We start from the raw sequence: 15,128 nt of genomic DNA on the forward strand, positions 1-15,128 counted from the left end.
CCGTTGGGAAATATTACAGGAAATACACGTGATGTAATAGTTGTGAACCATGCTTTATACGTTATATCTATCCAGTATATTGTTTTATAGGTTTGTGTAACAAATACCGTATCGGATTATGAGTTAATCGTTGAAATGGGCTATACATCTCTTTTTCATGTTTAATCCATATTTTTGGCACATGCGAGAGCTAAGAATTTGCACCGCAGCATCAAATGTCAGCGTCAATAGGACCTTCATAGTAATTATACAGCTCTAATATTGCATAATTTTGCCTTATGAGATTACCATGTATGTTATCATTAACATATTTTGAATTCATCTAAATAGTTGCTACATCACTTGGTATCACATTCCCAGTTTTGTTGTCATCAGAGTTGGCTGACTTTGTTACTAAATAAGGGATATGCGCAACAAATATGCGCAACAGAATTGAAAGTCTGCTGTATGAAACCATTCTCCTAATTTGGATGTCAGTTTCTGCTTTTCTTGTGTCAACAATTTTGCCCTTGCCCTTGTGTGTTTAAGCTTTGATGCGCTTTTGCTGAATTTAGTTTAAAGGTTAGATAAGGTGATAAGGTGATACAATGGCAGTAAAAGGACTTTGAATAACAAATAAATAAGTACGTGTTTTCATGGGAGTAAACATTACGCTTTCCTTATTATATCACTGATACCGTATATCAACTTACATACATTAGGGAGAGGCGATATAATGTTGGTGTTGCATATAACACTCTCCGTCAGTTCGCAATTAACCGACATTGCAACTCCTCATACATAACCCAGGTGAGCGATGAATGGGATATAATTATGTTAACACGGAGTGTTTAATCCCTAAGGTCGGTATCGTGGTCTAATGAAATTATCTAATTTCGCGTAATTTTCTGGATCGAGTTAGTGTCAGGTGTATTCTACGTGTTCAGCGTAAATAACTATTTCTGAAAGTAAATACGTATATATGGCTGCGCACGTGCATGTCGCTAATCTTGAATGAAAGGCGACTTAGAAACAGTTGTTTTCTTAATGTCAGCACAATAAGTCACCAAACGCAACAGCAAATTATAATGTTTACAAATACCTCATCAACAAATTAACATAAGTGTCATGACACTTGTTTTTGTTTCTTTTTCTGTTCAATGAAATGTACAATTTGCATTTCAATGTATTGTCAAAAATTTGAATTAAATAAAGTTTAAACTAACAATAGTGGCAAAGGAATAATATACTTACAAAATAATATGAAACTAATATATATTATATTATCCTTTCTGCTGTATATGTTACAATAATAATTATAAGAGCATAGTATGTTATAGCGTAAATACACCATGAGAACAATAAACATAGCGTCAACAACAAGTACAAAGTAATTCAGATCAACAACATATATTGTAGCGTTCACACAATACGGAAGAAATATACAGCAGTTGCAACATAAAAGATGCAACATTTTCAAAACACAATCGTAAAGTATCAAGTAGTACAGCGACATCACAATAGGAACAAATGGGACCACAACGTCGACGAACAATGACAAAATATCGCACGGTGTTAACACACAAGAACAAATACAAAGTGCGACTCACAAGGACATTAATTCCACAACATAGTACAGAACGACTCAATAGACCACAGCGGTTAAGCCTCGGGTTAGACAATCATTTCGAAGCCTAACCTTAAGGTAGGGGAAGAATCTATTAAACCACACTGACTGCAAAAAGAGTAAAAGAAATCATAGCATTGACACAAAGGGAAAAAATACGTCTGCACCACTACAAAAGGATGAAGTATACCACAGTGTCTACTAATGTATTCTTCCACAGCATTTCGTTTTGGACTAACGTCTAAATTCTTTCCTGATCCTGTTGTGGAGAATCACCTCCAATGTGTAATTGTTACCAAAGTATGCTGGTTCTACTGCTAAAAAGGACAATATAAGGACCAAAACGGGACTAGTGATGTTTAGAAGACTGATAATGATAATTTTGTGTGTGTTAGTAGATGTCTTCTTTGTTCCCGATTTTCTTGTTCATTCCCTTTTTTCACTCGGAAAGTTAGTCGAAAAAAATAAGTTTAATAAGTACGTATCTACCCATTTCGTACATCTTCGCGGACATCTGCTCTTGAAATATAATATGTGATCATGATATATAAATGCTTTATGAATGTAAATCTTTCTTGTTTTCATTTGTGAGGATAAAATTAAATCATGACGGCGACAGAACGTTTTAGATCATTTAAGCATCATAAACATATTTTGATAAAAATGTACATCATAATTATCTTTTGTGTCTTCCAATTGTCACACAATTGTCAGTATAACACATTGTACACAGAAGTGGAGGACAGTCCAATGAATTTATCGTATATCGCATTCCGTCATTTTGCAATTAACCAAGATTTCAACACATTGACGAAAACCCAGGAGAGCGATTGAGGGTAGGAAATTGAGCTGACACACGATAGTTTAAACTTGCTAGTCGGAATAGTCGGATAATGAAATGATCTAATTTCACTTTGTTTTCCGTGTTGAATTACATCCAGATGACTTTGACGAAGACAGGTATTTGCGTAATTAGCTATTAGTGGAAGCGGAGGGAGGTGTAAGTATGGCCTTTTACGTGCATGTCGCATGTCTTGGAACGTGTTGTTGGTGATATTCCTGGTTTGATGGGAAACCTATAAACATTTACCTTCCCAGTGTCGACGCAATAAAAACAACGACATAGAGCATCTTATAGTACATATGTTCTATAATCATTTTAACGCAATAGAGTATTATATAAACAAAACGATATGAAGCTCCCATGCCATTCTATTCTTCATTTTTTGTACAAATTGATAGAATACAAAAAAGGTAAAGTAGTGTCAACATACCAGACAAAATCCACTACATGCATGGCGAATGTTATAGAAGTGATACAGCCATGCAATAGAAGGTTCCCTATTTACAATTTGATAATACAGATGTTGTATGACTCCAGAAATTATAGAGCCGTTTTTCTAGAATCCATCTGTTATTATCCTCTGATTAAATAGTCGAATGGAACCACAATGGGTTCCGAACATTTTAGCGTCACTTTACGCTATGAAATCGTGACATATTTATTTTGTCGTCGACGTCGCTCAGTCCGTAATGGTTGTTTGATTTAAACACAGGGTATTGATTAATAATGTTTTGATAAAATAGAAGATGCATACAAACCCTATTGTAGATGAAAACCAATACCACACATACATGTATGTGTTCATCCGATATCCCGCTTATTACGCCAAAGGATACATTTCACTCAGGCGAAAGCCCCTGTGAAATAGATCCGTATGCGAAATGCCATTGAGCAATCTAAAGCTTCAGATGAAGCAGCATATGAGGTATTGCCTATACACCACGGCGTTAACAAACAAAGACAAATTATCCCACATCATTAACACACAAGGACAAATATACCACCGCATCAACACACAAGGACAAAATATACCGCAGCATTACACACACGGACAAAATATCCCAAGGCATTAACACACAAGGACAAAATATACCACAGCATCAGCACACAAGGACAAAATATACCACAGCATCACACAAAGACAAAATATACTACATCGTCAATACACAAGGACAAAACTTGAACTCATAACTGGTAAGAATAGAATATATAGCTCTCAGAAACTTGAAATATCATACATGCAATTAGACATATCTATTCGTGATACTAAATACCACTACACGTTCAATTATATACCATTGTACATGTCATAAGACAGAATCAAACCTGTGATTTACACCCACAATAATAAAACACTATTAGTTGCGGGTCGCTACCCTACTCAGAGATGTTTAGGTAATTAAGTTACTTGTCATGACATTGTGAGCGGATGTAAAATAAGATAGCAGCCGTGTACATGACTTGATTGCTTCTTACTGACTATAATACATGCACACACAAAACATATGCAGACAGAGGTGATAGAACTGCTTTAATCAGAATTGTCTATCAAAACGAGACAATAGCTCTCAGAAACTTGAAATTTCATGCATGCAATTAGACATCTCTATTCGTGATACTAAATACCACTATACGTTCAATTATACACCATTATACTTGTCATTAGACAGAATCAAACCTATGATTTACACCCACAGTAACAAAACACTATTAGTTGCGGGTCGCTACCCTACTCAGAGATGTTTAGGTAATTAAGTTACGTGTCATGACACTGTGAGCGGATGTAAAATAAGATATCAGCCGTGTACATGACTTAATTGCTTCTTACTGACTTTAATAATGCTGCTATTGATATACAGCCTGCTGTCAAACATTTATCCGACTATGCAGCAATTCATCAATCAAATATATCAGGTTATACCGAATACATTATGCAATTCGTCGCTGCACATAAAAAAAAGATTAGGTGTTTTTTGAAATATCATGTCAAACTGTCTGATTTGAAGAATGTCCTTTTAATGACAGCACAAGAGCTATGAAAATTCATCTGAATTTCTTTCAGAATCCGAGAGAGAACGATTGGCGGTCATTTCAGCAAGCCGATCAGCCGCCTCGAAGAAACCTGTCTACAACAAAGGCATTCAGGTACCAACTTCACTTTGGGTTTATCAAATGTCTTACGTATCTCGCATTTCGTGTATATTTTCACGTGTGATAAAGGAACTGATTGAAGTCATACAGGTGTACGAGAACATCGCACATTTTCTTATATCTCTTCAAATGGAAGAAACTTCAACTACAACAGACTATATAGCAATATTTTGATAGGACTTTACGAGGTACAAAATAGATACGTCTAGACTTGCACAAAACGTTGTTAAAGGAATCGGACAGTGTCAAGCGACCAATAGAAAACACAGCACTATGACTCTGATCTACATTGTGTTTGGTGTCCTCATTAAAGAGGATAATGTATACTAGAAAGCAGGAGCATACGTTTCCGTTACCGTTATAACTACTCAATCCTCTATCCTTTCATCACTAAGATATAAAGTGCTCAAGCCGTTATGTTAATGAAATAGTGACAGATTAAGCGAACTTGCAACTTGATAAAAAAAAGTAAGAGAACCATCAGGCTTCATATTTATTGATAGACACGAAAAACGTGACATCGTCGTCGTTGTCTAAAGTGTGAATTTGTTTTATACCTTCCGGATTATAGAGAGTCGGTATGGTCACTCATTGAAACCATAAAGAATGAATAAGACAGGTAACGCTGCGTAATACAGATCAATGACGAGATGTCAGTTTCAAAGACTCTGCTATAAGTCTATATTCACAATATGCTGCTGCAATTTTATTTACCTGACCTGGATAACCAATTCAACGAACAGAACATAGCCTTTGATAAATGTGTAATATTAGCACGTAAAATATTTAAGAGTTCTTTATAGTTTCCAAATGTTCAAACCTGAAGTTGAATCAAGCCGTTGTTGCTTGCTTTTTATAAACAAAATATGTGGTAGATATACTGCATAATTGCATTTAATCACTCATTTAACTCTTCAAATGCAGTTAACTGTGAAATGTAATTTGCAAACAACAAACTCCATATTGGGGTAATACGTGTTTATTCGTTATTGTAATTCAAATGGCAATTTTAGACATTAACTTTCAATTAGTTGAATACAAACCAGTGGCCAAATACAAATAACATGTGAGGTGCAAATATTACCTAAAATCAGTGACGGTTCCAGTGACGGTTCAAGAGTTGATTTTGATGAATAATAACGCAAATAACACGATAATTGTTTGCTTTATTTTCTGTTCAACAGGATGTAAAGTTTGGAGGATTTCTTCATAGAGACAACATTATCGTTGGCAGGCAGTTCGATGTCAAAATAACGTTTCAAAATAGCAGCCAATCACGAAGGACGTTACAAGGAAAGTTTATCTGTGAAACTGTGACTTACACCGGAGAGAAGCTTGGGGTCGTGAAGAAACAGGAGTTCAGCACACCACTGGCACCAATTACAGGTATTGCAGCATAGAGAGCAAGCGTTCCCATAACAGTTGTAAGCTTAGGCCTTCTTTCTCTCTCGGTACTTCAAATGCTGGACGCTGAAACTTCCTAATCACATCATAGCTGCTTGCCCATATGACTTCCTCGTGTTCCTTGAAGTTGTTCCAACTCATCAGACTCTTCAGACAAAAGTCGTGATGTTTTCCTTGGTCTGTAAAGTCAAATAATTATCTTAAGTTCTATTTTCATTATATATTTAGTAAGCGTGTCCGTTCATAAGAAAAAAGGCGTATATAGCCCAAAATCACAGTATTGTACAAAGTTAATATAGTGACTCTTATGAGTAACCATGTATAAAAACCACAACAAAAGAATACCAAAGTATCAACAATATTAGATAACGTGGTATGATATGAAACATTTATGGGATTGGGGCGTTTAAGATTGATCAAAAGCTCTTTTGAATCGCTCCCTAATTCACATTTGCTTTAATTTTATCGATTTCGAGGTTACTGGGAAAATAGTGAATGCTGAAAGTATCACTAGGTTCAAGGGTAAATCAAAGTGTTAGTGTGTACAATGGTGAATCAAAATATTACTTTGATCATCAATGATAAAAAAAAACACTTTATGCAATGTTCTTGGTAAATTATATATAAGACACCGTTAAACTGAGTACATTATTAAATATTCAGGCGAAGTATTACTTTCATGCTTTCCACAACTGGTATTATTATTTGACAATGCTCTGTTTTCTTGGCAGATGCATAATATGTCTACTTTGTTTTACTTCTATTGATGTTTTGCCCGCTGCTTCCAGTCGTTCATTATGTTAGTCGAAATAAATATTTTGATACTAGACGTTACTCTGTTGCTATTGAAAGGTTACCGAATAATGCTTATATACATAGAGTCGTACGTCCTCTTTCGATCGATCGAGCCGTAATTTGTCTCGGACATAAACACATTTCTCCATTAAAAAGAATCATGCGTTTGCGCTAAGCCTAATTAATAAAAGTGTCAGTGTCAGAAAATCCACACGTTGTCTGACCTATTTCCTGGTCCCCGACACATTGATCAGATACACATAGTGTCGGGGTACGTTCCCTTCGGCGGGCCATCTGGCACTGATTGTTACGGTTATATTGTGGTAATGCTGTCTATGCGTGACGCTGCAATGTGATTGTGCCAATCTGGAATGTATGCATGTACAGTATGTCAATATCCCAGGTGCAAGTGAGAGCTGTTGTTTCAATTAATGATAGTGTTTATACATATATATATAGATATCGCGATGATAGTACACGTAGATCATGTGACTGTAAAAAATATAAATTCACAATATACTACTATGTAATGTAACGTTTATATGGCCTGCACCATCTTGAAGAAGACGTTTTTGCGAAACAAGTCTCAAACCGCGTCACCCTTTTTTGTCCCTTTCTGGGCAGTTGCACATGCTATCTGTAAACTACTGGCCTTGCCAAGCCATAGAATAAATAAATGAATAAAAAAGTAATAATGATAAAAAAACATGCGCAAATAAGTCAACAATGCCTTCTTAGCCGCTGATGACATTTAGTTAGTTTGGACGAAGGATACGACGGGGTTATAACTGCGCGATGAACTAATAGTAAGAAACGCTGTCTAGTTGCTTTAAAAGTGAAGATGACTACATGGCCGCAGCCTTGATAAGGCGGACGACTAACTGGTCGCAGCCCCTCGTAGAATGGCTAATCATCACAGCTCTAGTAGGCTATGGTGGTGTTTCGCCCAATAGCAGTGTTGATTACTCCAATTGCAAGACGGCCTGATCACTGTACACAAGTGACACCAACAACAGTTTTATGCTTTCCAGTATTCAAGCATTCAATCAAGTATTTTTCTATACCAGTATTTAAAGCAATCAGCCGTTTCAATAATGATATTGGATTTTTTAATTACCTCAATTCTCTACACTTCTACAATGGGTTCTGCTAACAAAAATAGATGAAAAGACTTACGAATTATTACAAACAGTTACCACCTTTCAATTACCATTATTTTCTATATTAAATGGTGGACACTATTCCAATCAAAGACAATATGCTTCATACAACAGGAAATAAGCCGCCCAGGATATAGTTTCAAAGAATATTTATAAGAACATAAAACAAACAAATCTTTTAGGTAATTAGTTTTCGAAAAATAAATCACTGATTACGGCATCGAGGTGACTGGTATTTTATATAAGGATAAGGAATTCACTTTGGAAAAGGCTTTAATTTGATATTTTGAGCAATTAGCAAACTTGACATAACCAGCTTTATCAGCGTCTCTCTTTATATCAATTCCTTAGGGTATATGTTTGTTTCATAACCAATAATAAATTCCTCCTTCAAACAGAGGTATCTATATAATCTCTGACTGACAAACGTAATTAACTACACTAAAAATACCCCATAATTGCCTTGTATATAGAATGTATAGCCACATGGCTCAGATCAAACCCCCAGCCCCATGTCTGAGTTCGGTCGTGACCACTACTGATAATTAGCTACCGTTTCACTCCCGTACATTTCATTCCATTAATTGGTTCTCGTTTGTTATGAAGAAACGCACCTTTTGCAGAAGGTGTTAATTCATTAGTGTGTCCTTTGATTGATTTAACGTAAGAGGAAACAACCACACAGTGCCAAGGGTAAAATCCTAATGAGAGTTTGTGTATTAACCTGCCAAGGAAATAATGTTAAAATTTCAACTATTAAATTTTTTGGCTTTCATAGAATATCAGACAAAAATGAATGTTTTTAATGTTTGAACCATATTGCAACGGCAAAAATAACTTATTGGATACAGAACGGACCTTTAGTTTAAGTTTCTCATTTCATAAACTTTACACTGGTCACTCAATAAGTAAATTCTTGTATACATGTTTTTATCGCCCTGGTCGCAGTGCAATCAGTAGGAAAATATAAGCTTGTTTGCAGAATGCCTATTCACGTACGAGGATACTTATTGAGGTTAACATGACTTTATTTTCAATGTGGACCCTCAATTTCACCCAATCGGATCTTAATACACCTGTCATACAATGTACGAACGGGTTTCCGTCCGTTAATTCTCTTCTTGTCATCGATCTACTACCATAATTTTCAAGTCGACTCCAATCAAACGTCTCAAGGTCAAGGTCACCGTTGCTAAAAATAGAACTTTGTTCCGATGTGCTGGTCCGGATTCAGAACAAATGACCACATAAAGGTTAAACTGGGTGTGGTGGTTGCCCTAGTGTTTGCAAATAAGCCTATTGAGTTTTAGCATGGAACGGTCAAGGTCAAACTGCTAAAGATACCTTTTTGGTGCATATTATCATACAAAGATACAACTAAATGTGTGGATAGTCCTAGCCCTAGCACATGCATTGCATCTTATTATGCTTCGCCTCGGGAAATAGACCTGGTCTCGGGACACCAGAAACTTGCTTTATCCCTCAACCCCATACTTTAACCGTTTTATTATACCGATACACACTGGAGAGATAGTTTTAACTAGAAAATATTTGTAAACCATAAGCTGTATAGCTTCACATCCCAACTACCCTTTTGATGGCGATGGAGCCAAATGCTTCCGAGTTCGGTAGCAAGCTCCACCGACCTCTCGCGTCACTGCCGAGTTCGGTAACAACCTCCGCCCACCTCTCGCCTTATTGGCTCGGCGGAAACACCCGAGTGTAGGTGTGTTTTAGTTCCCTGACTAACACACAGTCAGGCAAAAGTGGGGATATATTCGACTTAACCAATTACTTTTATATAGAGTTAATAAAGTAGAGGTATGATAAATAATTTTGCCATCGTCCACCAAAGGTCGTTTTCACAATGCCCAAACACGTGAATTGAATCAATCGTCTGCTGGGCTGAAACCAACGTGTATTACATACAATTACAAGGCTCAAACCCAAACGAATAACATGTAAATAGCAGCTACACAAATAGGGCTCAAACACGAAAATAACACATTCATCTACAGGGCTTATACATATATAGATAGCACGAATGTATGCATAGCATACAAAAACATGCGGATAGCATGTACATATATAGGGCTCGAATAAGGTACATATAATATAGGGCTCAAACACGTGGATAACCATTCATCTACAGGGCTTAAACATATATGGATAACACGTATGTATACATAGCATGAAAACACCAATAACACATTCATCAACAGGGCTCAAACAGATACGGATAACACTTATTATGTCTACATGGCATACAGAACATGAATATCACATACATACAGGGCTCAAACCCTACTTATATTTTGTGCTTGCATACATTTACCGGGCTGAAAGTTGAAATTGGCAGCTGATTGTCGTACCAGATGCAATAAATACCACAACGGCGTCTGAAATGGTAGTGCAAATCAAATCAGTAAACTATAATTGTTTACATCTCCGTCAGGACCAGACGACCGCAAACTTCGATAATGTCACCGGTATTATGATCATCCGCCTGAATTCATTTTCCTCTCGGGTGCTTTGATGTCTACCGTTCTCATCTCATCTTTCCAGATTACGTGTTTTAGATGTTTGTTCTGTTAGTTTTTATTTGGTATGGTTAAATAACGTATTCAGAAAATAAAATTACTAGAAATAAGCATAATCATTACCTTCATTTGTGTCTCTTTCTATAACATTGGTGTTCGCCATCTCCATCTCAAGTAAACTCTTTTAGAAAATCGTTCACACTTATCAAAACAGAAACGGGGTACATTTTCTACTTCATCTTTTCACTCCTTCCCGTAGCAACTCTCATGCATAATAACGACGTTGATGATAAGATGCGTGATTTTATACGACTACACGATATTTAAACAAACATAACTGTATGAAACAGACAAACAATCAATATGGTAGAAAAAAAAATGAAAAATAGCCTCTTGTGATATTGCTATACGTTTTAGATTCATGTTGTGACGTTTTTAAGAGTCATGCAAAATCATGGTGAGTGAGTAGATGCGTTATATTTGAACAAAGAGAAAATTGACCAATTACTAATTGAATGTTTTCAACTAAACTTAAGAAGGAAACCCTTTACATGTGCTTTGATTAAGTAAACGTGTGGTTTTCAAAACATTTTTACGATTGTTGAAGCACGTGCTAATGCTTTCCCCCTATAATGCATTTTGAAGATTCATGCTTTTATGACTTTGTGTTCAAAGTCCATCGTGTTATACGAATGTTGCCAAACAGATTCAGCGTACCTTATTTTTTAAATCTATAATCAGATTGAAAAAAATGTACAATAAAACCAATTAAATCCAAATATGGAAATGTTATTGAATTTGAATATTCTATATATCTCATGTTCTGATGTTAACAACGGTCATTGCAAACATCTAAGGCGACATTCTGCCGCTCATGGTTGGGTTTTCATGTAGCAATTAATGGCTTTTTCTTCAAAATAAATGGAAAAACATGTTATTTCAGACGGGGAAATGTCGATGGACGTGCATTATGCAGACTATATGAACAAATTGACGGAACACGCGGCTATGAAGGTGATTGTGGTCGCTAAAGTGATGGAGACTGGTCAAGTACACGTTTGGCAGGATGACTTCCGGTTGAGACGGCCTGATCTGTCGGTTGAGGTAACAACTTCATTAGTTACGGCGCAAGACGATCACTCATGTCGTCTTTTTATGTTCGAATGATTAAGCATTGTCTGGCCGAAGTTTAGAAAACGCAAACAACATATTGGAATCAAATCCGTCTGGACCTTTCTCGTCAAAGGACCTATTAGTGGTGGTTTTTTGTTGTTGATATCATGTAGGTGTGAACAAAATTTCTTCATGAACCAGGAGTAGACGACAAATTAAAGACAAAAACTGAAGAATATTTTATATGGCATATTATGATGTTATATGTTTGAATATTAGAAAGAAAGAAATGGTAGAGTTCCCTTGGAAATGTTTGCTGGTCAAATGATCCGATTTCAGAGAGAGGTGTTTTGGTTACTTGAAGAAACATCCATTGAAAGTAGTCGCATAGTAGCATAGGTCTTTCAAAAATAGGGTGTTTGGTAAATTCGTACTTGCAGAGAATTACCTGGAAACTTAACTTATCTAAGGTTTGCATGTCCTGACAACGACATCGTGATGATATGTTGATGCTTCATTTTAGTTTTATAATGTTTTTTCTGATGTTGATTGCATAAGAGAAAGTCTGTCACCTTATTGAATCAGCATTAGTGAGGGTTCTTGATATCGTTTTCTTCTTTTCAATATCTCCTCAGTTCCTGTTACGATTTGTAACGACTTGGACACACTACTGGAAGCAGAAGTATTGAAAGTATTGGTAATAATTGCTTTTGTGATATTTCAGATAACATCGCCCTCGTCGCGGACGTCGCAGCCTTTTGAATGTCGCATTTCGTTCCTGAATCCCCTAAACCAGAACCTCACGCGCTGTACATTGATGGTGGAAGGTCCGGGGCTTGACGCGGAAAAAGAATTCATTATTGCGTACGTATAGACTTTTTAACACATTTATGTTTTCTGGACTTTGTTAGTGTCATGTGAGCGACACCTATTTAGTTGTGCATGCCATATTTTGTGAGTTGCTGATATGTAATATATTTGACGAGTAGTTGGTGTGTGACATTCATGGCGAGTAGTTTATGTGAGTCATTAGGGGAGTTTCTGGTGGGTGGCTTACAAGTATTTAGTTAGGTGCAGACGTGTAACATATTCGAAGATAGGACAATACATAATATCTTTTGGAGCATCAAATTCGTCGACATTGTAGTTAAAACCATATGGCCGTCGAAGCGTTTTTGACACGTTAAAAGATTAGAAGTGGATCGGTCATGTACCAATAATAAGATTTTGATTCGGGTACCTTAACCACATACGTGTAGAATGTTTTCATGTCACTGAACAATTGTTCAGTTAAAAAATATTTGATTTCTTAAACTATTTTAAAACTAATCATCAACTAAAATCATATTAATAAGACAAAGTCATGCCATATTTGATTTTCAAATGGACTTTGATGCAGTTTATGACAAATGTATAGACTGTAATTTCACGATCACTTTCCATGGAAATACTCCCTTACTTATTCACGTATTATTTGCTATTCCAGAACCTGTTTTAAGTATAAGAAATTACTGGCTACATGCAGGCATTATGTTAACCAATCACCTTTTTAGTCTCGGTTTTCTTCTATATAATGACGAAACGCCAAGGTCGTCACCACGACTTGATACTGGACCTATGAGTTGTCATTTTCTATCGTGATAAAATATTATTTCACAAAGTCTTAGATTGTGTTAAGAAATGCTCACCCTTTCTTAGTTACTGGTTCTGCATTAGGATTTTCGTAGTAGTTCATGTTTGCAGATGTGTTGGTCTCTTCTCAGTTTATGTTTGTCTTTTTTGCAATATTATTTTGGTGTCTTCATTTCTTCCTCTTTTCTTTCGTATTATTGTGAGAGTGTTTCCGCAGTTATTGCTGTTGTTGTGTTTAGCTATGGGTTGTTCTCTCTCCAGTTCTTGTCAGTCTTTTAGCTTTGTAGTGTTTTGCTGCTGCAGTTTTTGTGTTGTCATTTTGGTATCATCTGAATTCCTGTTGTTGTCGTTTCTATTTGTAATTGAATGCCTTCTCAGGTCCTCTCCTTATTACATGTATATACACTTTACTTATTATTGATTTGTTCTAACGAATAACCTTTTATTTCTGATTTTTTGTTTATATCAAGGAGTGTTTGCATCTACTCTTCTGTTTCAACATTAGTTAAGACCAATTTGGAATAACATTTGTTTGGCCCATGGCATCACCGGCGAGTCATAGAAGGGAAAACCGCCATCTGTATGGTGCAGTGTTATCATTTATTTGACATACTGTTTCTGTAAGGAAATTGTATAGGTGTAATCACGTGTGTGTGTTACGTTCCTCATGTTTCCTTAGGATTTCCAACTTTGTCCTGACGTGTTGACGGTTTAGTACTTTTTTTTATTTTGCGCTTGATACATGTACATTTATTGTTCACACATGTGCAACCAATCCCACTATTTACCCTAGGGCGAAATAAAGTTGTGATGTGACGTCACATAGGATATATTTATTTTTTGTAAAGTACAGGTTTCAGACATTAATAAGCAATTACTGTAGTTCTGTTGAGGAAATGAGAAATCCCACTCGATCTGCTCAAGAAGATAGGCACGTGTGTCCAGAATTCGGCAATCGTCCAAGACAAATAAAATGCAAACCTCAATGTTTGAGATTTATCCATCCGACACCGTACAAAGTGATAATAAAATCCATAACCAGTCATTCACCAATGTGTCATGCCACGTTCTACTAAGCTTTCGTATTACTATTTGAAGACTATCGCCAACTGTGTGCTCCCACATTTTATAACTAGTAATCTACATGAAGTTAAGCATTTAAAACACGTGCATCTTTAGCTTTCAGTTTTCAAGCTTTTGTCTGTTTTCAGTGACGTAGGCGCTGGTGAAACATGGGTTGCCCTTTTGACCCTAACTCCAAAGAAACCAGGACGTCGACAAGTGGCCGTGACTTTCAACTGTGACCAGCTGAAGGACTTAAATGGTGTTACCGAAATCAACATCACGAACTGATCGAGTGACCGATACTAGCATCACAGACAGTCATCTGTACATCTATTTAAAGCTTCAAATGCAAATATATCAATAGTTGGATATAATAGCCATAAGTCAGTGTAATCAACTGTGCATTTGATACAGTGTACGTAACATTGGAAATCGACCGCATTGTATACGTAACGTATAAGTTGCAATGTGCAATGTCGTTTTAAATTCACGGTGAAAGGCACAGACGATGGTGTTTTTTCTCACGACCCTCCACCCCCAACCACACACTTAATTTCATTGCGATAGAATGTTTTACTTTACACAGTTACACAACAGGATATTATAAATATAAAATCCGTACCCATACCGTTAGCTTGTGACCATGTATATATTACAAAAAAGCTTTCTATAATGTAGATCAACGTAAATGTGTAAACGTAAATGATATCCAGTTGAAGCTGGAAGATTTGAAACGTATGGCAGTGTAGTGCCCCCTCCCCAGCCTGAGAATTGCAGTGTAGTGCCACCCTCCCCNTCAATGGATCCGCCACTGGTAT

The 15,128-nt window shown here is 36.4% G+C and overlaps 1 protein-coding gene across 1 annotated transcript in view; it reads left to right on the plus strand.

Moving 5' to 3' along the window:
* The window catches only part of LOC110453586 (protein-glutamine gamma-glutamyltransferase K-like), a 28,462-nt gene extending 13,363 nt beyond the window's left edge, over positions 1-15,099 (plus strand). Inside the window, exons 11-15 of the mRNA XM_021502568.1 lie at positions 4,513-4,595; positions 5,786-5,987; positions 11,444-11,604; positions 12,338-12,477; positions 14,457-15,099. Of these exons, the coding sequence (XP_021358243.1) occupies positions 4,513-4,595; positions 5,786-5,987; positions 11,444-11,604; positions 12,338-12,477; positions 14,457-14,598 (728 nt within the window). The 3' untranslated portion in view covers positions 14,599-15,099. The remainder of the gene's footprint in view (positions 1-4,512; positions 4,596-5,785; positions 5,988-11,443; positions 11,605-12,337; positions 12,478-14,456) is intronic.
* The last annotated feature ends 29 nt before the right edge of the window (positions 15,100-15,128 follow it).

This window comes from Mizuhopecten yessoensis, unplaced genomic scaffold (genome assembly GCF_002113885.1).
Source record: "Mizuhopecten yessoensis strain PY_sf001 unplaced genomic scaffold, ASM211388v2 scaffold7473, whole genome shotgun sequence".
In the NCBI taxonomy this organism is placed as follows: Eukaryota; Metazoa; Mollusca; class Bivalvia; order Pectinida; family Pectinidae; genus Mizuhopecten; species Mizuhopecten yessoensis.